The following is a 27484-nucleotide window of genomic DNA, read 5'->3' as shown; positions in this document are numbered from 1 at the left end:
AGGTCGAATAATTCGAATACTAAAAATCACTATTCGTGAATGCCCTACATACTACCCATGCAATAAGCACCCAAAATAGACAAAAGTCTGAAAAACTCTGTATATTGATATGACTTTATCAGTAATATCAGTACAGAGCATACAATGATTTACAAATACAACATTTCTTTAAGGAGAGTGGGTGGTCCAGTCCCCAGTCTTTTATTTATTGAGAATGTAGGAAGAACAAAAGGGACACAGAATCTGGGACAAAGTTCTCTTTGTCTACGGATTCTGTCAGAATTCATTCCTTGACCAGCAGGAGCGCACGTCTCTACAGGCAGGCAAATGACTGGGAGAAATATCACCATGATTATGTATGTGAAATCGTGTAAAATAAATAATCGAATTAATGGTTGTCAGTGTAAAGGGAAGTGCACCGCAAAATTCATGTTCATTTAACACTGGATATTACTGTGTATGAATGCAATTTTCAGCAGACATTCCCAAATGTTTCAGAGAACGTTTTCTGAGGCAGAAGACTTGCTGTTTGCTTGTTTTTATTATTAATTTACACAACAAAATGTTTTATCAAATTTCCATGATGTCAAAAATCTCCATGATTGTTGATGTCGCACTGATCGACAATAAATGATACATATGGGTTTATTGCCCCAGGCAGGTTCATAACCACTACACCAGTTCTGGGCCCACCAACACATAATTAGTTGGTGTCATCATTTTAACCTCTTTCAACCTGGTGTCCCTATTTAGGGCATATTATTATAGGAGAAAATGTTCAAAGATAATAAAAAAAAGTCTATTTTCTCTGTATGACACCATCGTACGATTACGTATAAAATAGGGCTTAAGTGGTTAAATGAAAATGACCACCAGTGACTTGTACAGCAGTTTAACTACAGACACACCACTGCTGGGACATAAACCTCATAGTAAAGCAACTACACAATAAAACCTATGGTGTTAATTTAACTCTGAGAGTGTACAAGTGAAACCACATGGACCCTTACGGGTCCATGTGGTTCCACTTGTACATCTCAGAGTTTAACACTAGATTTCGACAGTGTACTGTTCTCTCTAAATTGACATAAATGTAGTGAAAACCACAACCCAGACGCCTGGAAACTTGGCATAGAGAATGTTGCTCTAACAGACTATATGGAAATGGATAAAACAGACATACAGTATATGGATGGAATAATAGTCGGGTACCAAGAGTATAACCTCTGGTTATACATATGCTACAACTAGACCAAATCATGTCTTTATCCAGTGTTTCTCAACTGATGGCTCCTGTATAGAGTCGTTCTCACAAGGACAAGGTCATGCTACAAAGGCAACTTACCTACTGTAGTCTGGGCTGTGGCTTCACAGAGGAGGACATTTTGGGTTCTGCACGGTAAAATCCTGATAGCTAATGTAACCCTCAACCATTTACGCCCTGTACTTCCTCGTACGACATTATACGGAAATATGTGATATGCTATTTTTGAAGAGTCTTTTCCCCATTGTGATATTTGTAGGGACACCAGGGTTCATGTGGTTAAAGTGTAAGTCTATACCTTTTACGGGTCTATTAGACCCTTTCAGAGTTAAATTAACACTCAGGATTTTACAGTGTAGTGTAGAAACCAGTTGAGAGGCATCGGTATAGATAGATTAGTACCGCATGTTAATTAATCGGCTTCTAAGCCAAAGTAGTCCAAGATATATATATATACAGTACATGTACCTGTCTTTGCTCATTTAGACCCAGCTACAGCAGTCGAACATACACATCTCAACATACAGTACATACGTGTTCATTAATGACAATCACAAGTTTGCTATAAATATATTATATCTTTGATCAGCAGCACAGTATACTATGCACTGTAGACCCCTACAATCTAGATTACCAAAGAGATCTTTGTGTTATACAGTAATGCAGTGGTGGAAAAAGTACTACATTTCTTTACTTAAGTAAAAAGTATCAATACAGCAATGTAGAAACACTCTGTTACAAGTAAAAGTCAGCTAATCAACATTTACTTGAGTAAAAGTACAAAAGTATTGGCATCAAAATATACTTGAGGTACCAAAAGTAAAAGTACTCATTATGCAGAATGTCCCGTATCAAAATCGCAAACCAGGTTGTGAGCTTGTAGATCGCCTATTTTCAAATAGCCAAAGTTTAAATAGGGCTGAAGTGGTTAATGTATGTTTTATAATAATAATTCAAATCTACAAAGTAACTAGTAACGAAAGTTTTCAAATAATTGTAGTAAAAGTACAATATTTGCCTCTGAGATGTAGGAAATACTCCAGTAAAGTAAAAGTACCTAAAAGACTTACGTAAGTACAGTACTTGAGTAAATGAATGTACTTAGTTACTTTCCACCACTGCAGTAATGTGTGTACCAGAGCCTTTCGTGTCCTCAGATATACATGATGTAGTTTTCGGGTACAAGGCCTGTCCTGCCACCGTACGTCGCCTGAAGCCAGCCTGGTTCCACAGAGGCGTACACTGCAGACACAACCGCAGACATTTGAGGTATTATAAGGTCTGTCATGCCGAGTTTACACTCTGCCCTACGACGGTGTCCTACACCCAAAAATAGCAGATCTACATGCTTACAACGCGTCGCTGTGAGCTTGTAGATCGGCCATTTCTGACGCGGGACAGAGTTGTGCGACTAAGTATAAAATCAGGCTTTATGGTTAACACTGTCCAGAAGGGAAGGGCTTCCCGACGATATCAAACATTGAGTTTACTTTAGCTCAGAGGTGTTGATGTGCGTGTGCCGCTATACCCACCATTAGAGAACAGCGCCCCCTGGGGAAAACTGAGTTCATGACTGTGCTCTGCCTCGCAGGAGTACAGGGCCTTCGCTTCCCTGACACACAAAGAAATATAAAATACAAACAGACAGTGAGCCAGAGACACAAGTAATAAGGAAAGTCAAGGGCAATTCCATCACTCAATGTTCTGGGGAATATTACTTTCATTCTTTTGTTATGTCATAATTGTATTTGTATTATTTTGGTATTTTAGCATTGTTAAATGACTTTGTTTGTCAAGTCCAATGTTTCTTGACTGATGGCTCGTGGCCTATACGCGGGTTGTGAGTGATTCTTACAAGGTCATGCAAGAAAATACATTTGGAGAAGAAACAAATCTAGTATATTGGGTCGTGGCTCCATAGATAGAGAAGCTACATATGCTTAACTAAAGTATGCTGTTGTGTATATTAACTCTTAACCGCATTAAGCTTGGTGTCCTTGGTATTTGGTATTTTGGAGAAGAAAAAAAAAGTGCAATTATTTGTAACATTTTAAAAACGAATCCATACCCACATTTCCTGTACACTGTAAATGTAAACTGCTCCCAGTCAATAGTTTATGAACGTTTTATCAAACAGGACAAAACAGGAGCAGTTTACATTTACAGAGTGCAAACCCTATCTATTATTTTTACCTGCCGTGGTCAGTTTATCCTAACTACAGGCCAATGCCCATGTGCAATTTCAGATCAGATTCATCAGGACGGATGTTAAATCAATTGAGAATTTTTGTTTTCTCAAAAGCAGATCTACAAGCTCAATGTGATGCATTGTGAGCTTGTATAGCAGATGCACTATTTTTACCATTTGCTGTACAAAGAACTATATAGGGCTTAATGATTCATGACCACAAACACGTGCATCATGGCTTTGAGACTGGCCCAGGACATCATGCGTTTCATGTCATACTCTCTCTGTTTTACCTCCGTCCCCTTATTATATCCAAAACAGTGTGAATATCCACATTGTGATTCTAAACCAACCAAAGTGCCTTGAAGGTGGTCTTCAAAAATAGTCTACCATGGTGTAAATGGATAGGTTTGCAGCCTAATGTTAGATCAGGGGTGCACAAACCTTTTCAGCAATGATGCATATTGCATAAATACCCAACACAAATGACCCAACACAATGTAGAAATTAGATAACTAATTGGCAATTAATTGTTTGTCTGCTGACATTCTACAGCCATGTTTTTAATAATTAAAAGCCAAAGAAAGGATCACGCATTTATGCAATCAGAAAAGAAAGTGATCAGTGCACTCGGGATTATAAGCAACATGTTTTGAAAGAAGAGGTCTTCCTCAGACAAATAAACATCAATGCAGTATCCAAAATCAATGCAACCCAACAGATATCTCCCATGACCTGAGGCCAGGAACCACAGTTTGTGCACAAATGTGTTAGACCAATGTCAGATACTATGAATGTAACAGCAGGTCTCACTTACCTTCCCCTTATATCCAGTGCTGAGGAGAACACTGCACTGTCACACAGAGTAGCTCTGGATGACAACCTGCAACCCACACACACACACACACACACACACACACACACACACACACACACACACACACACACACACACACACACACACACACACACACACACACACACACACACACACACACACACACACACACACACACACACACACAAAACACTGAGCTTAACCCATTAAGACCTGAGGTCGATTATAAAAATGTCTTCTAAATCCTAACAGTTTTCAGAAAAACCTATGTTGCTATATCCCCCAAACCCCCAAAATTAATGTATTTGGCCTCTGACACCATCTCAAAATATTTTGTTCCAGGGACCCCCAGAAGCAAAGATTGAGTAAAACAATGTTTGCTTTAAAATAATATATATTCAAAGATTTGAACAAATTGTCACAGCTTTTCAAAAATAGCACATCTACAATCTTGTAAGAATGCGGATATAAATCTCTAACTTGTGAGACACTTACATTGACCCAGGCGTCTGGTAGCCATTGCTACCCACTGGTCTGTGTTTAGGAAGCACATCGGAGCCACTGCGTGTGTGTGTGGCTTTGCGTGTGAGCGTTGTGTCGCGGTGGTCCAGTGACATCAGACTCTGTACCGAACCGTGACAGCTCTTGTAATCTGGACACAGAAAACAGTAATCAGAACCACATTGTAATCACAGATCATTCTTTCATTTTCAAGATGTAATGCTACAAAATATATAACAATTCTTGGAAGGGTTGTTTTATGATGACTATTTATGGGTATGATGCAATACAGTATGAAGAACAGCTGAGGTACATCGCTGAAGCACCCATCATAGCAAAGACGACATTATTTCTTTATATTTGTTATTTGGGCAGGCTAATGTTCCATTAGAAGAAAAATATGTATATCTTTTTCTGATTTAGTCGTCATGCCAATGCTCTTTGTCACTGCTACTCCTACAGTTGGTCCTAGGGAGCGCACAGACAACCAACGTGTCCCCTCTAATACATGTGACGTGAAGGCCACTTCTTTTCACCTGACAGTGAGTTTCATTGGGAGGACGTACCGCTTGCAGAGGTACATTTTAGTCCACTCCACACCCCACTGAACAGGCGCCCTGACCAACCTGTAGTGCCTGTAGTGCAGCGACTGAGATTGCCAATTGATTTGTATAGATGCCCGGCCAAACCAGATGCACCATGATGGATTCAAACCGCTAGTCTCTGCAGTGGTGGGCAGGAACTTTACCGCTGCACTACTCGAGTGCCCAACTAAGCAGTCTTCTATGTGTTGAGAACACATAGAAGAACACAACCTCAACAAAGTTGAGCTCAAACGTCCAGTGATGTCCCTGGAATGTGAAAACTACAAACCTTACTTCCTGGTTTTGAAATGCACATCAAAAGCATGATGGCAAGTAATGCATGCGTAAATGTAAAAGCTTTGTATTAAAGCAGTAAAAGAATAAAATTGAGAAAACAAGAGGACTACTATTCACATTTAGACGTGCATTTTGGGAAACCTCTCTACCAGCGTAACAGCGTTCGACCAATCAGCTGGCTTTGCTGACCAGTTGCGTAAGAAAACAAAAGTGATGTGACAGGAACGAGAAACACGCACCTTCCGAGATGTGCAGCGATGTGAGCGAGGAAGATGCGGAGAGCTGGTAGGGAAACAAGGATGAAGATGATGAAGAGGAGGACGACACAGTTCTATAGGCAGCCCTGCGCTCCTTTAACGGGATGGAGGAGGTAGCGTTTGCGGCTCTGGCCTCCACCGCCACGACGGCAGCTTTAGGCTCCGCCACAGACGGATGGTTCTCCAGAGAACCGACAGAGGAGGTTCTCTGTACGGGTCTGGTGAGGGAGGAGGTTCTGGCAGAGGCGGCCGTTCTGGGCTCCTTCGCGGAAGACAAAGAGGAGGCACTTCCTTTCGGAGGTGGACTCCTCTCCAGTGTTGAATGTAGGGTGGAAGTGGAGGAGCGAACGGAGGAGTTCTGGTGTTGGCTCAGAGAGTGGTTGGAGGAGGTGCGCGGGAGGGAGGGTGTGAGCTGAGGGGAGAGGACGCCGTCTGTCTGTCCCTTATAATCTTTCCCATTGGAAGAGGGATGGGACAAAGAGGAGGAGGACGATGGCGCAGGAGGAGTTGTGGTCTTGGGGACTGAGGGAGAGGAGTCTGGGACAGCAGCAGGTGAGAGAGGAGGGGAGGTCTGGGACAGTCCATTCTTTTCAGAGGAATGGGATGACAGAGATTCCTGGCTACCCATTGGAGTCGTACTGGGACTGCTGCTGAAAGTGTCACCTGGAGGAGATAGAGATGAAACATGAGTCACATTCTGACATGTTGTTTGGGGTCATTTATGCTTAATTTTGAGTGATGACTGATACGAAAGTGAGCATGCAACCATATAGCCTGATGTGAATGTGATCTGAAGGGAACTGTCCTGTATGGTGATTGGATATCCTGAATATCATGAATCACATTGTGCATCTCCCTAAACCAGTGTCACATGTTGTTCTTCTGTCAACTAGTGAGCTTGAAGGCTAGTTAATACTTTGTCACATGATTGTCGTACCATAAAATAGGGTTATTCTCAACTGAAAAAAAGTGTTGACGTGACTCGTGTCTGCATTTTTTTCAATTGCAAATTATGTCATTGTTGACACGGACCTGTGAAGTTTACATTAAGCCTCGTGTTAATGTTCCCGGTAACTCTAGTGGAGGCGTTGCCAACTGATGACAGGCGAATATGTCAACCATTTAGAACACACACTGTACGACTTTTAAAGTCGTCGGGGAGTCATCAGATAGTTATGCACTTCACACTATACAAGTCTCTTTCTGTCATAATATCGTTGTGGTTTTCACACTATACGATTGATCGGTGACAAGGGATCACACATTGCAAGATATTTCACAGGACAGGACTCATACGCACCGTCCCGCAATAAACCAGATATCCATGTGTGGTCATGATTTACTTAGCAAGTTATGAATATTATGTCTACATCCAATCAGAGGAGAACATCATTTCCCCTGGGTACAGCGGAGCAGAGTCTTTTTCTCTCCCCCTCTCTCCCTCTCTCTCAAATAAACACAAACTATTTCTCTCTGTGTGCAATTCCTCTCAAATAAACAGTCCCCCCCCTTACGAACGCTCGTCCATTCTCTCATTCTGTTTTGTAATGTTTTTGGAAGTCAATGGAAACATTGCAGCTGGCTTATACAGGAGCCAGGACTGGACGGTAATATTGGGGTACTATACATTATAAAAGTTTGTTTTTGTTGTGGTCAGGAGCGGTGCGGTCATGTCCAGTGAGCCTCCCCTAGTAGCCACCTGGCTGGTAATGTGCTCTCACTGGCTGTGGCGCGGATCTGCTCGGGTTGTGGTCGTAACCCCATTCATACTGTATGATGCCCAGTCGGCGACAAAGCCAAATATCAAACCTGCTAGATATCTAGAAACGCTTGGGAAGGCATCGCCGAGAACTGGAATCGCCCAATGACTAGTGCCTACCCAGATCTAGTGGACAGAGTGACTATACTGTACCACACAAGCCCCCTACGGTGTGAATCCAAACCAGAGATGTTGCACAGTAGGACTCACTGTCATTGTCAGCAAGGCAGAGAGCCGGAGGGTAGAGGCGGGCCTTCCTTTTCCCAGACGACAGACAGATGGCCTTGTTCCTCCGTGGAGCAGATCGAGATGACGGGGCCTGAGTGAGGGGTACCGAGAGGTCCGGGGCTTCACCAAAGATCTGATAATCAGAGAGATGGAGTTGAATAAGGTGTGTGTGTGTGTGTGTGTGTGTGTGTGTGTGTGTGTGTGTGTGTGTGTGTGTGTGTGTGTGTGTGTGTGTGTGTGTGTGTGTGTGTGTGTGTGTGTGTGTGTGTGCGCACACGCACATGCTCGTATGTGTCACTCTAGACATACCTTAATGTGGTTTTCAATGAGAATCTCTACCACAATATTCTGGAACTTAATGTTCATCATGGCTGCCACTGTCTCTTCCTGTGATCTCATCAACGTGGGACCAAAGATCACTCCCAGGTTAGAAACAGTCATCAGATTCTGATTGCTGTGAGTGGAGACACTGGAGAAAAAATAAATAGAGTAATAAAAACAAGCTCACTTTTTTAGCACAAATACATTTTTTTTAAATAAGATTTGTTTTAGAAGCACGTACGTGAGAAGGTGTTTGGTCAGCAGGTCCAACATTTCTCTGTTTTTTTCTGGAAGTTTGTAGACAAGAGCGTGAATTGCACTCACACGATACCTCTGATCATCAGACTCTGAAACCAGATAAGACATGCAGTCAGATTATACATGAGTAAATCCACAATTGTTTTTCAGGAGACATCATATATGACTTGCAGTCAGGCTTCAAGAACTGTCACTCCACATACAACTATTTACTGTACTATACTACTATACTATGTGATTAGTAAGGAAGTGGATGGGGAAATGTATGTGGAATGGTCTTACTGGAATTACGAAGCTGCTTAAGGTAAAGGCAACTGGCTTTGACAGCAATGCAATTACAGTAGTTGGATGACGTTCTACCTCACAGGAAGAAAACAAATGCCTGATGTGGGTGGAATGCTTTCAACGCCTACAGGGACACTAAATGTGAGGTACCCCAAGGCAGTGTGCTTTATGTTAATGACCTTAAATCAGCTTGTTCCACAAATCTATTTTTGTATGCTGATGACTCTGCTGTCATTGTGTCCCATAAGGACAGGGTAGTTGTTGAAGAGACCTTGAGCAGTGAGTTGGAGTGAGAATTTGGCTGTCCAGCGGTCTTTGGTTTTTCGGTCTAAAATCAAGAGAGAAAAGACTTCCAACCCTGGAACTGAGGATAGGGGAATCTATGGCAGCGTCTGAAATCACGTACTATATGCTACATACTATGTTCAACATACTTTTCAGTGCATACACTATATTATCTTTTATTTCATATTTACTAATCATGTGGTATCAAACCATAAGGAATCTGGAGGTCAGCTTAAGTACTACACATTTTATGTTCCCGTTTCATCATTGTGTATAGCGGTGTTTATTGTACATGTCCTATTTCAACAAATAACACATCTGCATTCTAGATGTGTTTCATTGAAGAGTAATTGATGTTACGCCAGATGTTTGGTCGCTGCCCGGCCACCATGTAAATTCTGGTATGGTGTCGTATTGCATTGTGGGACATTCAGTGAATACTGCAACAATTCCTGAATCTAGTATGCATTTCCCATACTACTGAGTATGTAGTAAGCTTTCGGACACACTAAAAAAGTCTCAAATACTAACTTGGCATACTAAATAGCATGTTAGTATGCGATTTCTGACAAAGCAAATCATTATGGCAAAAATATTCTTTTACTTTATTTACCAGTAGAGGCAGACAGACAGATGTAATCCCAGACAGGTTTAAATGATCTATGGGGCAAATCTTTTTTTGTATACAGTCTAAGTTTTATGGAATAAGCTTATTGTCTATTGTAAAAGATAATCCACAGAAAGAGTCTTCAAGTCGGTTTTAAAAAGATGGTTAACTTCTATTTGTATGCCCCAGTACCCCACCCCCCCCACCCCCTTATCCCACAATGGAAATAAGCAGTTTGGCTTCATTGTGTTTTTTTTACCCTTCATAGTTTTACATGCACATATTGCTGCAGGGCGGCTTTTGTGTATTTTGAAAAGACCAAATAAAGAAAATCAATCAGCCATGGAAAAACAAATCTTACTGGCTGCCTTGATGAAATCTTTGTGCAGTCTGTAGGTCATCAGCGGCTCTGCCAGGCACCTGATGAGGGACAGAGTGAGTGAATTAATATAGGACTTAAGAGAGCGTGTGAATGAGTGAATTCATGTGTGACAGCATATGTTACCTGATGTAATTCTTAAGTCCACTGGTTATAGTCTTGTTGTCCCAGATGTCTGGATCCAGCGCCATGTCAGGAGGAGAGCTGGTAGCTACAATACAGAGAAGTTACTGTATGTCAGTCACTATGCATTTAAATACGGATGCGCCTCTAGTAGAATATCTACTGGCCACTAGAGTTTACAGATTTCCAGCCCGTGCCAAATCAAATTCAATTTCTATTCCAACTGTGTTGCAGCTCAATTCAATTCAGCAAAGTGCAACATTTTGTTATGCTCTATCTATATGACAAATATACTGTGTTTACAATGTAGACCACCACACAAAGAGTGAAGATTTTATAGAAAAGCTGCAGTAATTGGTCCGTTTCTTACCAAACACAGTGGACATCAACCGTTGAACTTTGGAGTTGACTCCTCCAATGCGGTAAAGGCCCAGAGTGTTAATACCTGTCACATCCCACAGAGAAGAAATAAATTACATATACAGTATTTCAAATTCAAATTAAAAATTATATTTTGGACAGTATTTGTAAGAGGGGAAAATATACATGTTTTAAAGTATTTTGACACATTGTAATTTAAATTTAATTGTTATCCCTCCTGACACATTTGATCAACTGGGCAAAGAGTAAAAAATGGCATACTTCTTAAAACTAGGCATAAATGAAATGTGATTTTATTACCTCTCGTTTCCACCAGTTCTATACACCTCTTCACAAAGTTAAACCCTGCCTCGTTGAGAAACGCTGTAGAAACACATACACACACACACACACACACAGTCAATAACATCTATCTATAATTTTATTTAAAAAATCACATTTTGCTGAATGTACTGCACACGGTCTCAAACATTGGCATACTTACTCTCCTCTTTCTTGCTGAGCAGAGCAGGTAGAGTGTAGATCTGAATAAATAAATAATAATAAAAAAATGATCAGGTATTTCATAGACTGTAAAATGTTTTTGGTCATATATTGTAGATCAGCAGGGAGACAAAATACAACCACCCCAATTGTATAAGTTATATCGTATTAACATACTCTACCATACAGATTGGACAAAATTCCATTTTATTTCTTTAAAAAAAGTGTTTGTCTGTGAAGGACAGAAACTGCCTCAATAACATCGTCAAAGTCTGCTCCAAAATCACTGGAGTCAAGCAAAATGACCTGAACACTCTCTGGAAGAGGAGAGTGGTCCAGAAGGCAAAAGGTCTTATAGACCAACCTGACCACATCCTGTCCTCTAACTTCCTCCTCATGCCGTCAGCACGGCGATACAGAGCTTCTATCTGCAGTACAAACCGCTACTCCAAGTCCTTTATTCCGTCAGCCATTCGGCTGCTAAATGCTGCTAAATAACTGAAGTGCTTTTTTTTATTTTTATGTATGTATACCTCAACGACAGTATGCAACTATTTAAAAACCTGCACTAATGTATACGCACATTATGTACTTTTTTCTACTGTGTGTTTTTGAATACATATATCTATGTCTTTTTCTATGCATTGCTGCTCTACTTTTAACACAAGGAATAATGTACAATGTACTAGGTCGATCAATCTGAGCGTTCTCTGTTTCGTGTTTTTACTGTTGCTCTATGTATGTCATGTCATGGTGAGATCTGTAGAAACTGAATTGCCCCCCGGGGATAAATAAAGTCATCTGAATCTGAATCTGAATAAAGTCAGAATAATAGAACAGAGAAAGAGACAAGCGTCTAATAATGGCGTGGCTCCCATGTGGATCTCGGACTTCATGTGTCCAGTCTATGACGTATCTGTGATGTATGACTCCAAATTTGGACAAGGTTTCAGGCTAATCTGACCACATTGACTTACATTATAAAGTTAAAGTTAAATATATAAAACAAAAAATGCACTCAGGTACTTCCTTGGCCTGCACAAAACATTTGGCGCTGATCAGCGCCTTGTCGAGATTGCCTCCTACAGAGCGACGTCATAATCAGAAGGCATATACTGATATGAAAGTGAAAATTATATATGAGAATATGACATACGGGCTCTTTTCCATCCATGGCCTCCAGCCACAAGCGTCTGTTGGACTCAGAGAGAGCCTGAAGGGTGATGACTCCATGTCTGCAACACACAGCAACAAGATTCACACACCACACATCTACAGCTGTCAAATGACCCAGTCAAAAGATGGCTTCTATTTGGTTTAAGCGTCAATTTATCTACAGTATGAACATTTTAAGAATCGAATCATGTGAATGGAACTCAGGATCCACATGGGAACGCCGTGGCTCCAATGTGGATCTCAATCCTCGCTCTAATGTGGATTGCCAAGTTTTAACACGATACTGCACATCATTTTAGTTATTTCTGCCATTTCTGCTTTTTTTTTGTATTTGAAAATGGAAACGATTATGACGTTTATGCAAAAGTAACTGCGATTAGACGATGATGTAATAATTGTGACAGTGAACGCAGCATTACTCTTACTCTCTGTACTTCAGGACAGTACAGCACACGCATCCTTCCACCTCTCACCTCTCAACCACCTCGATGTCAAAGCAGAAGCGTTTGTCGATGGAGTCAGTCTTCCTCCGGACACACGAGCGCAGCCTGAACATCTCTGGACCCCCACCCACCACGCCGTTCTGTTAACAACACACAGCTACAACATGAACATCTCTGGACCCCCACCCACCACGCCGCTCTGTTAACACACAGTCACAACATGAACATCTCTGGACCCCCACCCACCACTCTGTTCTGTTAACCTGGTTCTACAAATGCCTTCTAAATCAGTAGTTCTCAAACTTTTTCCCCCAAATTGATATGTATTTGACCCCCATCTGAAAATGTTTTGTGCCAGGGACCGCAGACACGCTTATATAAGCCGATTCAACTTCAATGAGGGGACTGTCATTTTTCAATTACTTTTAGTTTTCTCGTTGGAAAAAGAAAAAAATAGAAAAAGAAAAATGAGTAAATAAATGTAGTGTGTATATAAATATCACAGTATGATCAGATTGCATGCACTTGTTTTCACAGACGGAGGCATTGAAGGGGCTGAAGGGGCGAGCTTAGGCAAGCGAGTCGCCGTGCCGAGCGTTGCGAAGTCACCTTCAGCCGACTCAGCCCCTCCGAGTTATGTCCCGAACAGGAACAGAATCGTAAATCACCCCCCCCCCCCTGATCTCGGCACCTCCGAGACGTAATTTCTTTTTTTTGACGGAGGGGAGCACGGAAAACAAGCACTCCTTTTTCAATCTGACTGGTTTTCCAATCATACTGTAACATTTTTTTTTTACTGTAACATATATACAGTATACAGGTATATATATCTTTTTTTGGTACCATCTCACCTGTCTGCTGGATGGTCTGGTTTCTGTGTTGCTCATAGTAAACATCTTAGAGCTTTTCTCATAGGTGCAGTAGTATCTTGTCCAGGCACAGCCCAGCGGACCTGAATAACATGACAAAACCAAAGAGTGTGCTGTGAATCATTGCTTTATTCATATTTTCTCTCTGTAGTACTGCATTAAAGAGATGCATATTCATGCCGAGAAATAATGTATGAGTGTGTGTGTGTGTGTGTGTGTGTGTGTGTGTGTGTGTGTGTGTGTGTGTGTGTGTGTGTGTGTGTGTGTGTGTGTGTGTGTTCAACTGGTGGAAACTAGTGGTAATTATAACGCTGTGTGTGTCCCTGACTGTTAAGCCTAGTACCAAAACTTCAAACATTCACATTTGCTGGGTGCAGTGTGGTTAACCACCCAGCCATCAACCTCTATAGAGTACTGAAGCCTGATGTCAAAAACCACGCCCCCTGAGTCACAGAAGTGTTTTAAAATCCCATAGACTTTTTTTTTTCATACATAAGTTCATATAAGAAATGCGTTCCAAAATAAAAAAACAACTCCAGCGATTTTACTCATAATGATTATGAAGCATCAACTGACTGTGACACGGTACAAATTTATCCAAAGAGTAAGACAATAAAGGGCTGCCTAGAAATCGACAATTCTCAGGCTTAAAAACTACTGCATCTTCCATTACACATGCAGCCGCCTCCCGGCACCCATAGCTACCGTCACGTCATGTTGTATTTGATTTCGTCTTTCTGTAGGAGAGTAGGCCTATTGTTATCAGTTCTCAGTTTTGTCATCAAACAAACTAAATAATAACACATATTATTAACAAATGTCAAAAAATCTAAGGAATCTCAGAAAGGTTTTTTTTTTTTGACGTGCGTCAGTGGGGACAGTTAATCACATGATTGTCTAACAGTTGGACACACTAATGATGGCCTAGTGCTAAAACATGTGTGGATACTGGGAGTAGTGGTTTTCTTACGTTTCTCCTGTATGTACAGATATCCCTCCATGGTGAAGGAGCCGGGGGCTTTGAAGTCCGCTTCTGCAGAACGGATCCTCTTCATTAGTCGCTCAACTTCTGCACGGGTGCTCTCAAAGTTATTACGTGTCTAAACACAAAACACACACACACACACACACACACTTAATATATTCAATAACTCCAAAATGTATAATTTTCAGGAAATGAAAAAAACAAATCAAAAAGTGGAGTTAGGAGGTTTTGTTTATCATTGATAAGAACAGCTGAATGACCTCCAAGCTCACAATGAGGTTGGAGGTCAAAAGGGGGTGGAGCCTGGAGTCAGCAAAACCAGCTAATTCCACCCCCCTTTGGTGGACTTTGCTGGTTTAGCAGAAAGTTTGAGGATCCAATGGAGTTAGCTGCTTTTGTCAGAAGCGCTTTTTAATACTTTTCATTGGTTCAATATTTCTTTTACCAACACACAGGCGTAAAGGGTGTACTGATTTATGAAAAAAAAATACAAAAGCGTCAAAATGGAGTTAGCTGGTTTCAGCCCGACAGCAACGATATATTTTATATTGGATATTTAATAGTATCTATCTCTGACTATTAAACGAGAGTTTGGTCAGCTTGTACTGAATGGCAGATGCAAACTTACATTCTGTAGGTTGAACTGCAGCTGCTGCTTGTACGGTTCAAACTCGCTGGCCAGCTCGTAGCCCTCATGGTAGAACGTGAACAGCCCCTGTAGGAACGCTAACAGCTGGAAGAACACAGTGACAAATGTGATGAAGTAGGAGAGGGAGGGCGGTAGTCACAGGAAATTCACAAAGTGAACGGTTCTAATTCACGCAAAACACATTAAATGTAAAAATGAAATGAAAATGCTACACACTGTAAGCCTCCTTAAGCATTGTCCTTTGGTTTGGTTTGCTGTTAAGCGGTGTGTGTCTGTCTGCTGCCGTTGTTGTTTACTTAACGACAGCGATTCTGTCTCTCTCACTCCCTTTCTGAAGCCCGATTCATACTTCATACATACGGCGGTGTCGCAAGTCGAAAATAGCCGACTTGCAAGCTTACAACGCGTTGCGGAAGCGACGCGTTGTGAGCTTGTAGGTCTGCTATTTTTGGCGCGTGAAACCGTCGTGCGGCGCCGCATAAATTACGCTTTAGGCGGAGGAGATCCCCACACAGGAAGTGCCAGTGAGGGAGCAGGAAGTGGGCTCAACTGATATGTATCATGTAAATATCATTATCGTTGGACGGTATGTGTTTGAGCTTGTGTGTGTGTGTGTATGTGTGTGCCTGTCTCTCAGTGATGATATTTGTCAGTATGCGTTCATTAATGTACTTACTATGCTTACTGCTTCATTAGGCTGTTTACATGCATAGAAGGGGAGTTTTCCATTGCATTTTTCTGTGATACAATCTCAGTCTCAAAGCATCAGTCATTCTCTCTCCTATAGGCCAAGGCTTGGTGACAGAAAGCAACCCACACAGAAACTGACATTTCTTTTTTATATGGGTTACTCTCTGAAACATAATAAATCTAGCCAAACTTAATCTAAATACATTGCAAAGACAATATATTCTTGGGTCTAAAGATGTCAGCTACATTTGAATAAAAATTCAAATGTAACTAGAAAAAGTGCTCCTCGGAGCACAAGTCTCCGCCAGGTCAGGTAGGTTACTGTGGCCTCCTGCTGGCGCTATAATAGGACAATGTGAAAAGGATACCATTTCATTTTAGGCCTTTCACGGCAATCGGACACTGCATTCACGATTTGAGGCATTTTGTTCCAAAATTGTGTTTTGTTAAATTAGACCTGCTGGTGGCGCTATAACAGGCCAATGTGAAAAGGGTTTCCTCGGCCTAGTGGGAATGTGCGTGTGAAATTGCACGGAAATCGCACACTGCGTTCATGATTTGAGGCATTTTGTTCAAAAAGGACCTAAGTCAATGTTAGCCAATTAGGATGGAATATGAAATATCGGACACATTCGTCTTGTTGACGTGACTATAGAGATACTGTGTACCGATTTGCGTGATTTTTGGACAGAATCTGAAGGAGTAAGAGCAAAAAATGTGTTTTCCAAAAGTCGGCCTCCTGGTGGCGCTCTAAAAGGCAGAGTGTGCGTGCAAAGTTTCACGCAGATCGGTGCAGTTATAGGTAAAAACGTGAATCGGCCGGCTTTAGCGCCACCATGAGGCTGATTTGAAAGCTTTGAAGTGGCATTTGTTCCTTGGCATAGTGAGAATGTGCGTGCACAATTTCACGGAAATCGCATGCTGCATTCATGATTTGAGGCATTTTGTTCAAACGGACCAATCCTGTAAACTTTGGTAGCCAACCTTAGGCAATGAGGATGGAATATGGGAAATCGGACAGATCCGTGTTGATCACATGACTATAGAGATACTGAGTACCGATTTGCGTGATGTTTGGATAAAATCTGTAGGAGTAATATTAAAAAATGGGTTTTGCACAAATTGGCCTCCTGGTGGTGCTCTAACAGGCCCATGTGAAAAATGTGGGGCAGAGGTTCTGAATTGGCATCCAGAGAGTGTGTGTGCACAGTTTCGCAGCGACCGGGCCAACGGTGCCAGAGATTAGCTGCTCGCAGACACACGGACACACGGACACACGGACGGACGGTAAAACATACTCTCTCGCCATGCCTTCGGCCTGGCGGAGACAATAAAGAAATATTTCTCAGTAACAATAGGGGTGACTGAGGTGTATGGTGCGGTACGCCAGTTAAATGACTAATACTAAATCTTCACTCTGGACCCCCACCCACCACGCCATTCTGTAATCATAGTTTACCTATATGCACCTACAGTACATAGACAGGACTTTTGGACCAAATGACACACCAAATCAGAACAAATAAAATGTTCTTAGATTGGGAGAGACAAAAATCTTAATGTATATCAAATTGGGGGTTCTTTATTAGAAAGGTTGAAAATCACTAGATCACCCTAGATGGATATGAACATTTTGTGTGACTCACCGGCTCCACAAACTCAAACTTCTTCCTCTCCTGCACTTCCTGGATCTTGAAGACATACTGCAGCGATGCATCGTAAAACACCTGCCGGTCTTTACCCATTTGAGAATCTGCCTGCAAATGGACAGAAAACGCTGAATATGGTTTAATCTGAGGAAGCATTATCATCTAGGGTTGGGATCCTTTAGGATTTTAACGATACCGGTTCCATAACGATTCCCTCTTTATGATCCGATTCCTTAACGATTCCTATGGGGGTTCCAAATGGACCCTTACAGGTCTGTAACTCGGAGTGTACAAATGGAACCAATTGGACCCTTACAGTTCTCAGAGTTACGTCCTTGGAATGAAACATTTTGAGAACCACTGGTATTATAACTGTGTAACAGATGTTACAGACGTTACAAGCTCTGACAGTGTGATAAAACCGGTTCCGGAACCGATTCCGGTTCCTTGACGTTGGATCCGGTCTCTAAGGTTCCTCCGGTTCAGGATCCCAACCCTATTATCATGGCAATCTAGAAATTGTCTTTGCGGTGTACCTCCTGCAGTTGTGACTCTTTCTTTTTGGACGACAGGCTGAGGTGTTTCTCCAACACAGAGTAGTACTTCTCTGTCTCCTTGTCAAACTGCTTCTTTCCCTCCTACAGTAGAAATGGTTGAGAATTAGGGAAATTAGCGTTAGCAAATATATAGATGTGTACGGAAATTGTCCTTTTTTTTATATGCCGTGGCCAAAAGGTCACAGCATTTATAAAGTCTTAATCTTTATAGAAACAAATATACTTCACATTTATTTCTCACAATATAAGAACATTTACATATTCTAAAGGACTGAGATACAATGTACTGTACTAGGACAGAAAAATGGAAACGTAAGGAAATTTAAGAGTGATTTAAATGATGGGATGCTGCCAAAGTCAACAGGAAAGTATGCTAACCTGCAAGTCTTTTCAAGAGCTAAAGCTCAGAAAACATAATGACCCAATTCTTGGCCATTTTATGGAAAAAATAATAATTTGTGTGTGTGCGCACACTTGTGTGCGTGCCTGTGTGTGTGTTAAGAGCATATTTCTCACACACACCCCTGTGTTACATTCTATGGACTAAGGAGGCATTCCACCAGTATCATGTATCATCAGGAAGTAAAGCAGAGCTCCTCCATCAGCCGGACATAATCGTGCCTAATTCTGTTCATCGAAAACTTGCTTCTATTTTTTATATCTCTTAAGAAGGATGGATTGAACCATAACATGTGGGACAGCTGCTGAAACCAGACACCACATTGTATGTTTACAGTATCTCTCTCTCTGCAGTTCGCTCAGATCATGTCCGTTCCCATGACCTTGTAACTGACACGGGAGTGTGACCCATCGTGTGTCTTGACGGCCAAACTGGACTCTCTGACCACTGTGTGGAAGAATGACTAGCGGGCCAAACCCTGCACAGCACGCAGAGCAGGGACGAGCTGATGACTACTTCACAGAGTGTTCCCTACAGACGAGATGATGACACACATATCTTTTATTTATGAGGATTTATGAGCATGCTGGACTCTGACAGTTCAGAGTCCGGCTCAAGCACACTTATTTGACTGCCCACACGGCTTCAGTGGAGACAGTTGCTTCTTCATTGATGTCACCAGAATATTTTTGTTACATTAGTGTTGTCCAATGACAAAAATAAAACCCCATTCATCTAATATATTTTAACATTTATTTCATTCAAATTTATGTCCATGGCTCAAGTATGGAGTGGTTCTTGAGTAAACGTGTGTGTGTGTGTGTGTGTGTGTGTGTGTGTGTGTGTGTGTGTGTGTGTGTGTGTGTGTGTGTGTGTGTGTGTGTGTGTGTGTGTGTGTGTGTGTGTGTGTGTGTGTGTGTGTGTGTGAGTGTGTCCGGAGCTAATCTCGAAAACCACCGGACCGATCAGGTGCACATTTCCTGTGCACACTGCCAGTAGGCCACAGAAGTATTTTCAACATAATGTTTTATACCTTTTGAAATATTTCACGTGAAATTATAATGAAGTCAATTTAGTGAGCATGAAGCTGGCCAAGAGAGTACATGTCAAGCTTCGTACATTTGGTATCATACTGATCATGTGTCAACAAGTACAACTAAAAAGTATGTTAAGAATCAGAACCACATTCATTTGTCATTTATATTTATTTAACCCATTAAGACCTGAGGTCGATTCTACAAAATCTCTTCTAAATCGTAACAGTTTTCAGAAAAACGTATGTTGCTATATCAGTGGTTCTCGAATCTTGGACCCTTTCATGTCAAGGACACCCATAATTACATGTATTTGGCCGCGGACCCCCCCCCCCCCCCCCCCATCTCAAAATATTTTGTTCCAGGGACCCCCAGAAGCAAACATTTGAGTTAAAAATGTTCGCTTTAAAAAATATATATATTCAAAGATTAGAATTTTCAAGATAAAAAAAAAATAGCAGATCTACAAGCTCATAGTGCGGCACGAAGTGACACGCTATGAGCTTGTATATCTGCTATATTTAAATAGCCAAAGAATAGAATCTAAAATGACACAGATTTAATGGGTTAAAAGAATTCTTGGTGACAAAGCGATTATAATTCTGACTGAAGTGTAGGTGAGCATCTTTTCAGCTAAATGGCACACATAAAGCAACACAACACATACCTTGACGGCTCCTATCTGCTCCTTACGGAACCTCTCCAGGGGTGAGATCAGTACGTCATCCGCATTTTGGATCTGGGGAGACAGTCTGAGTCAGGATCAGGTTTATTCACCACGTACACTCTCTAGGTACAGTATTAATATGACATTAGACACTTCAACTGTCTAACTGACTGTCTGACTAAAGATTAAAGCTTAATGTATACTTGGTTGCACACTGCGCAGAGGTGTCACATGCTGAAAATAGCATATTTACAAGTTTTACAAGATTTACACAACTCGTCGCATCATGACGCAGTGTGACCTTGTAGATCAGCTATTTTCATCACGCAACATGCCGGCCAACTATGGATACATCGGGCTTAATAATTCACCACATGCACAACCTTCGTTAAGTGTTCCTCGACGAAAAGGGAACAAGTGAGTGAGAGAAGGGGGAGAAGAGGAGAGGGAGAGATGGAGGGAGGGAAGGAGGAAGCGAAAGGGGAGGAGAGTGACGGAGAGAGAAAGAGAGGAAGAGAGAGGAGGAGAGAGAGAGAGACTGGAGGCAAACACACACAGGCTCCTTTTATAGTCTTTCCCATGCCAGACTGGGCCCTAAGTCTCACAGGGGAATTGGCAGAATAGGTTCCACATGCTTTCACTGCAACCAGTCCATGTACACGCACGTCTCTTATACCACCTTAGTGCTCATGCATGCATGTGCATGTGCGCACACACACACACACACACACACACACACACACACACACACACACACACACACACACACACACACACACACACACACACTCAAATGCACACATATACGTGCACGCAACACATACATCACATAAACGTACAGTACAGGATTGCAATAACACACACACAAGCATGCACACACGCACGTGTGCGCACACACACATACTCAGGGCCAGATTCCAGACACTTCTACAGTACACAAAGTCCTCTGGTTGAGTTGGGGTCTTTAAATCTAATTCACTATGGAGCACACATGTTTCACTAAGTTTCTTCATTTGCATAGGTGAGGCCTGTTGTAGGGGGGGCCACTTGGGATACCGGGTCCAATGGGCACACTGGACCTGGGTAGTTGTCAAATGAAAAAAAGTATCTATCAACCAAGGAAGCTTTCAGAGACTAAAGAAAGCAAGGGTCCTGTCACCCCAGGCCCCTGGGATTCTGATCCCCAAACTGTTTGAATGGTTTAAACGCATTTATTTCTCCAAAAGAATTGCATACACCCCATTTCAATACAAATAAGAAATACAATACTAAGGAGCCATGTCGACAAAAAGGAAGAATTCAAGTAGTGCTGGGCAGTATGTCTCTCTGTTGCTTCCCTGTTAGCCTCATCCAAGATGATGGAGGTCATTCTTATTTCAGTTAACAAAGACATCAAACACATTTGCATTGTTTAATTTGTATTTAAGTAATTAACTAGACTAGAGTAAACATGGGCAAATCAAGACATACTGATATGGAATATCCATGATTGGTCCATAACTATTGTCGAGGAATTCTGGATCACTCAGGATGTTGAGGCAAATGGAGTCGGAGACACCTGAGTACTAAGTACTTCTAAGACAGACGTTTGTTACATGAGCTCATGTGAGAAGTACATGATACACACAGATCAGAGGTCAAGTAGTTCTGTCTAACAGCAGGGATAGGACCATAGTTATACACTTACTAGATAAGAGGCCCACGCCACAGAGCCAAGCTGTACTCATAACAAGAAGTACAAGAAATACCAGCATCCTGGAATATTGACACACTGCTGGGACATATTACAAGGAGCTAGACAAATAACATCTACATGTGAAGACAACACACAGCCTAATACACAAGATGGCAAGGACATATCTAACGGGGAATATAGAACCTTATTCCACACTGTCACCATCACTTTACATCTAATTGCCCAATTGACAATAGTGGACAACAGCTGTTCTGTTCTGTTGTTTTAAACTGTACTTTGTTATACAACCGTGTCATAGTGCACATCACAAACTTGAGGAAAGAGCAAAGGAAGACCTTGATGATCATCTCTCCCTTCATTCAAGCTGGTATTGAATTGAAGTTCAACATTTAAGACTAGCTGCCTGCAAGAAGGACATTTTTTGCATCTAATCAGCTGAATTTACAAGACAATTTAGCTATGTTCATATTTGTTATTGCTGCAACCAGGCCTGGAATTTTGTCATATGTAAAATGATAGACACTGTAGTTATAGCATAGACTGAAGTGAGAGTCATATATTTCACCTGCAGCAGCGTCTTTAACATCCAATTATTTCACATAAACTGTTGATAGACTGTGTGCGCACATATCCATTGTTGATAGTTTGCACATTGCTTGCCAGTGAGGACTTTCACCAGGACATAGTGAGTGCGGAGGAACACCCTATTCCTCAAAGTTCAATGCCCCTGCTCACAGGCACCCTTGAGCAACTTGTAGGAGTCACTAATGCGGCGACAAAGATCGCCGTCCCCCATCCAGCTTCCCTCTTGCCAAATGTGTTTGTTGGAACACCCAGGCAAGCCAGAGGCACCGCAGATTATTTAAACCCCTAGTCTCCGCAGTGGTGGGCACCCCTGCTCCATCTGACCACCCTCACCCTCATTGTTGATAGGCTGTGGATTTATTTGTATTCTTATTTATTTTGGTTTGGTTCTTGAGACTTATTCTTACCTGTACCTCTCCTGTGTTTCATTCTCACTGCTGTTGCTGCTATGACACCCAAATTTCCCTCCGGGGATGAATAAAGGTTTATCTTATCTTATGCATTCGAACATTCACACTCACGGTACACAGTGTAAAGTACACACACTAATTGAGAAGTTTACCTGGCCAACAAGGAAGGAAGAAAAATAATGGTATGTTCCAAACCATTCTGACAATGTCATAAATACAGTATTTCAGTCTGAGGAAGAGCTTGTTTCTCAAAACGTCACACCATTGCATTAAAAAAAATGCTCTTAATTTGATGTGTCGATATAATGTACAAGGTCCTTTTTTTTAATCCAGCACCCATTTAATTGGACACTGTGAAGTGATGTTTTAATTATCTTTTCTTCAATTCATGAATACATCAATCATTTGCAAAATAAAATCCCTACAGCAGCAGCAAAATTGTGAGTGTATATTTAAATCTGAGTGTAAAGCTTGACCCTTATAGTTCAATTTCTACCCTGATAGTAACTCTCATCTTTACCTCAACTAAACCTTAAAAGGATCATGCCATTTTTTATTGCTAAATTTTTGGATTTGTTGCTTTTGTTTTCATTTTCATTTACACAGGAAAGTGTAGAGACAGGAAGTTGAGGGCACAGAGGGGTAATGATAATATGCAACCCTGGTCTCTGGCCAGATGAACCAGGGACGCTGTGATTATGTGTTTGATGCACTATCCAGCTAGCTGCCGGTTACACCTCTTTATAAATATCCACACAAACATACAGATATATGAGCAAAACAAACAAACATTACCAATCGTCTTCTTTCCTCTTCCATAGTGCTCAGAAGCTGGGAAAATTCCTTTAAGGATTGGGCTGCAACACACAATGTACAAGACCATTAGAGTAGAACAGGGAATAGAATAATAGAATGCTGTGGAAATGCCTTTGGCTTTACTGTAGTAGTTCTAGATAGAAACAGGATGACACAAAAAAAAACACTGCTGGTTAAAAAGAAACCATTCAGTTCAATAGATTGCCAAGCAAGTTAAGTTCTTTACGTTTGCCACATTACCTATATTCATCTCATCATCAGTCTCAGCATCCCCAATGCACTCAAACTGGAACTCTTTCAGAGATTCAGAGAACCTCTGCACAGCCAGAGACAGACCTGGGTGAAAGAAGGACATAGTAAAACTTGATTTAAGTACGTATAACTTGCTTAGAAGAACTGATCTACAAGCTAACAATGTGTTACATATGTGACAGAGTATAAATTAGGCATGTAAGCCAAACATTATTTGCAGGTCTTCACTTTCACATCACATTCACAGAAAAAGGTTCCCCCCACACACAAAGCTCACCACTACATTGTTTCTATTTCAGCATCAATGTGGCTACAGTACTTCAAGTCAAGTATGCAACACAACTTTTTATTACCATATACACATTTCGTATTCATACAGCCCAGCACACATGCACATCATGATATAACCCTATGATAAAGTCGTTTTTCATTCCCTTTCAGAACATCTCAAGTCACAACACATTTTTCTGACCCAATGGTTTACACAGTCAGAGGTAGAATAATCAGATGTAGAAACCACCATCTTGACAGTAGGCTACAATAGCATTATCTGGATCCCAGTGTTATGGTCTACTGACCATAACCTCAAACTGAGAGAGCCGTAAACTTAACATGCATATTTTGTGGTTTTACATCATGTTTTTGTTCGATTTGGGGGTCTGTGAAAGCAACGTACATTTCCCTCTTTGTGGACAACTTGCGATTCATGACATTCCAGGGAGATTAGGTTAATTGCACTAGAAGACATACTTCACTAAGTGACACTGTAATAACTATGTGCAACACCGTTTGAGTGCCACAATATTAGTACCACCGTTATTTCCAAATGCCACGGTCTCAACGGTCATAAGGTTCTATTATGGTCCATTACCAGGTGTATACTGCTGCTGCTACAGCTATACAATAACACAACAAACAATAAAACAAATCACATAGAAAGGCCAAGTAACAGTAAACTCAAAGTCTCAAACTACGCTGTTTGTTTACTTTGCCCTTTCCGGCATAATGGCCTTGATTTGCCAACACTGTGATAATTATCAGGGACTACAATGAGATCAAAGGTTCTCTAGGCCAGTAGTTCTCAACCTGTGGGTCGGGACCCCCAGGGGGATCCCCACATGATTTTTTTTGGGTCCCCAGATGACAGTGAAGTGACAATTTAAGGACTTTAAAGACCTTTTTAATACATCAACAAAGAAAGAAAGAAAGAAAGAAAAGAAAAAGACCATTACTGCATCAAAATGTATCAACAAATAATACTATAAAAACTGGTCAAACATTAGCCAAATTGTCAAATAATATAAGAAAGATGCAAACATTGTGAAAATAGCAGATCTACAAGCTCTCAAAGCTATTTTCACAATATAAACGCGTCTGCTAAATTACTGTAATTTATCTGTGGAACCGTCATGCCTCGACTACTACAATTCCAACTGCTTATCAGGGTGGGGGGGGTGTCCCCAGTTCAAATATGATTTTAGGGGGTCCCCAGTTCAAATGTGATTATTTTGGGGGGTCCCCAGTTCAAATATGATTATTTGGGGGGGGGGGGGGGTCACGGCCTGATAAGGGTGAGAACCCCTGCTCCATGCAAACTTGTTTTGACGCCCAAAAAAAGACATTTGACTCTCCTTTTTTTGACTTACTTCTCAGGGCAGATATGAGCATGTTTCCATCTTTAATGAGGTCCTTGATGAATCTGTTGGTGCGTTCCAGCTCTATCTCATGGCACTGCAGTCTGTCTCTGAACTCTGGGCTGTCCAGGAACGAGTCACTAAACTCCAGCGTCGGGAGACCCATCGCTAAATGAATATTATGATCCTCTGCACTTTAACTTAATTCAGACCGTGTTCTGTAAAAATCCACTGCACTTTAACTTCATTCAGACCGTGTTTCTGCGTAAAATCCTCGGCAATGAATGAGGTACAAAGAGGAGAACTTTTATTTCAGTGCTCGGAGAAGATTATTAAGAGTAAACTTTCTTCCAACTCCTTCTGTTCCTTTTCTTTTTTTTTCTTTTCTTTTTTCTTCTTTCATGCTCTTCTCAGTTTTCCCACAGAACTTCCGGACAGTCCAGACTGTGTGGATCACAGCCAGAGGCGTGGATACAGAGAGTTGGACAGAGTTGCCAGATTCTGTGAGAGAAATAAGCAACCAGTTCTAGGGAAACAAGCCCAAAAGAAGCCACATGAGCACCCTTTAAACCTGATCTACAAGCTCAGATAGATCGGCTATTTTCAAAGAAAATTCTTGGGGGGGAAAATGACATTTTGGGAATATTTTTTTCAAATCCACAAAATCTTGTATGGGGGTCTCTGGCACAAAATATTTTCAGAAGATTGGATCCACAAATACATATTAATTTGGGGTTCTTGACATGAAAATGTTTGAGAACCACTGGTTTAAACAACATTAGGAAACAAGCCCAAATAAGCAACTACACTTTAGAAACAAGCCCCCAAAACCACAACTATCAATATTTACAAACAACTTTACAGAAAAACAAGCTCAAAGTCGCTTATAATAAGCAGACATGGCAACACTGGAGTTGGACTATTATCATGACGCGCACATTGTTCAGTGACTTTTATCCTGGACTAATAACGTGACGTCGCCATTGAGAGATTACAAATTTTACTTTCTAAAATGTTAAGTTAACATATAATGGTATTAAAAACAAACTGATATGTGGGTTTTTATCGTCGATGGCTGCCTGCCACAGAAAACTTTAACCCATTCAACGAACTCAACTCTGTCTATCTATGGCTCTCAATCACTGCTTGTTACTATGGGGACGGGAGACTCCTGCTGGCGTTGGGAGAGTATTTTGCCAAGTAATTTGAGGATTTATGTCCAGTAGGCCTATTAGGAAATAAATCTATTATGTAGGGGAGGAATCGTCAGTGGACATTTAGCTAACTTTCATAATAGTCCCCCCCCCCCACCCAGCAGCTTCTATATGACACATTAGCTAATCTGAATCTAGTGAATCAATGTTAGTTGATTTTGTTATACTTTGTTTTATTGCAGGCAATTTTTAAGCAATTTTCTTTTTTGCAGGCCTAATATCTATATGTAGGATATATATATATATACATACATACATACATACATACATACACACACACACACACACACACACACACACACACACACACACACACACACACACACACACACACACACACACACACACACACACACACACACACACACACACACACACACACACATACATACATACATACATATATATATATATATATATATAGTGTACACACACACACACACACACACACACACACACACACACACACACACACACACACACACACACACACACACACACACACACACACACACACACACACACACACACACACACACACACACACACATATATATATATTTCTAACCAAAAATACACAAATGGAAATGCTTTATCTCTTTGCATGATTGACATAACATTATCGTAGTGATACGTATCACTACAAGAATCTTATGGTTAGGGAATTCACCTGTACAGGTCAAAACAGGTCCTCTGGCTGCTATAAATGTAGGCTACAAG

At 41.2% G+C, this 27484-nt stretch overlaps 1 protein-coding gene across 1 annotated transcript; it reads right to left on the bottom strand.

The window, feature by feature from the left end:
* Nucleotides 1-522: 522 nt before the first annotated feature.
* On the bottom strand, nucleotides 523-25985 carry LOC311057648 (rho GTPase-activating protein 42-like). Its single transcript, XM_084074653.1, has 24 exons — nucleotides 25563-25985; nucleotides 23905-24000; nucleotides 23644-23705; nucleotides 20158-20229; nucleotides 18036-18137; nucleotides 17497-17607; nucleotides 15140-15244; nucleotides 14497-14626; nucleotides 13509-13609; nucleotides 12688-12797; nucleotides 12195-12273; nucleotides 11040-11079; nucleotides 10856-10918; nucleotides 10545-10619; nucleotides 10178-10262; nucleotides 10034-10092; nucleotides 8479-8584; nucleotides 8226-8385; nucleotides 7899-8049; nucleotides 5912-6592; nucleotides 4786-4942; nucleotides 4270-4335; nucleotides 2797-2876; nucleotides 523-2506 (listed from the first exon to the last, which is right to left on the bottom strand). The coding sequence occupies exons 1-24, from the start codon at nucleotides 25714-25716 to the stop codon at nucleotides 2418-2420; spliced, it is 2934 nt and encodes a 977-aa protein (XP_083930779.1). The 5' UTR covers nucleotides 25717-25985; the 3' UTR covers nucleotides 523-2417.
* Between the last annotated feature and the right edge of the window lie 1499 nt (nucleotides 25986-27484).

This window comes from Gymnoscopelus microlampas, assembly GCF_963454915.1.
Source record: "Gymnoscopelus microlampas genome assembly, chromosome: 12".
Taxonomy (NCBI): Eukaryota; Metazoa; Chordata; class Actinopteri; order Myctophiformes; family Myctophidae; genus Gymnoscopelus; species Gymnoscopelus microlampas.
This window is presented reverse-complemented; position numbering and strand designations above follow the sequence as displayed.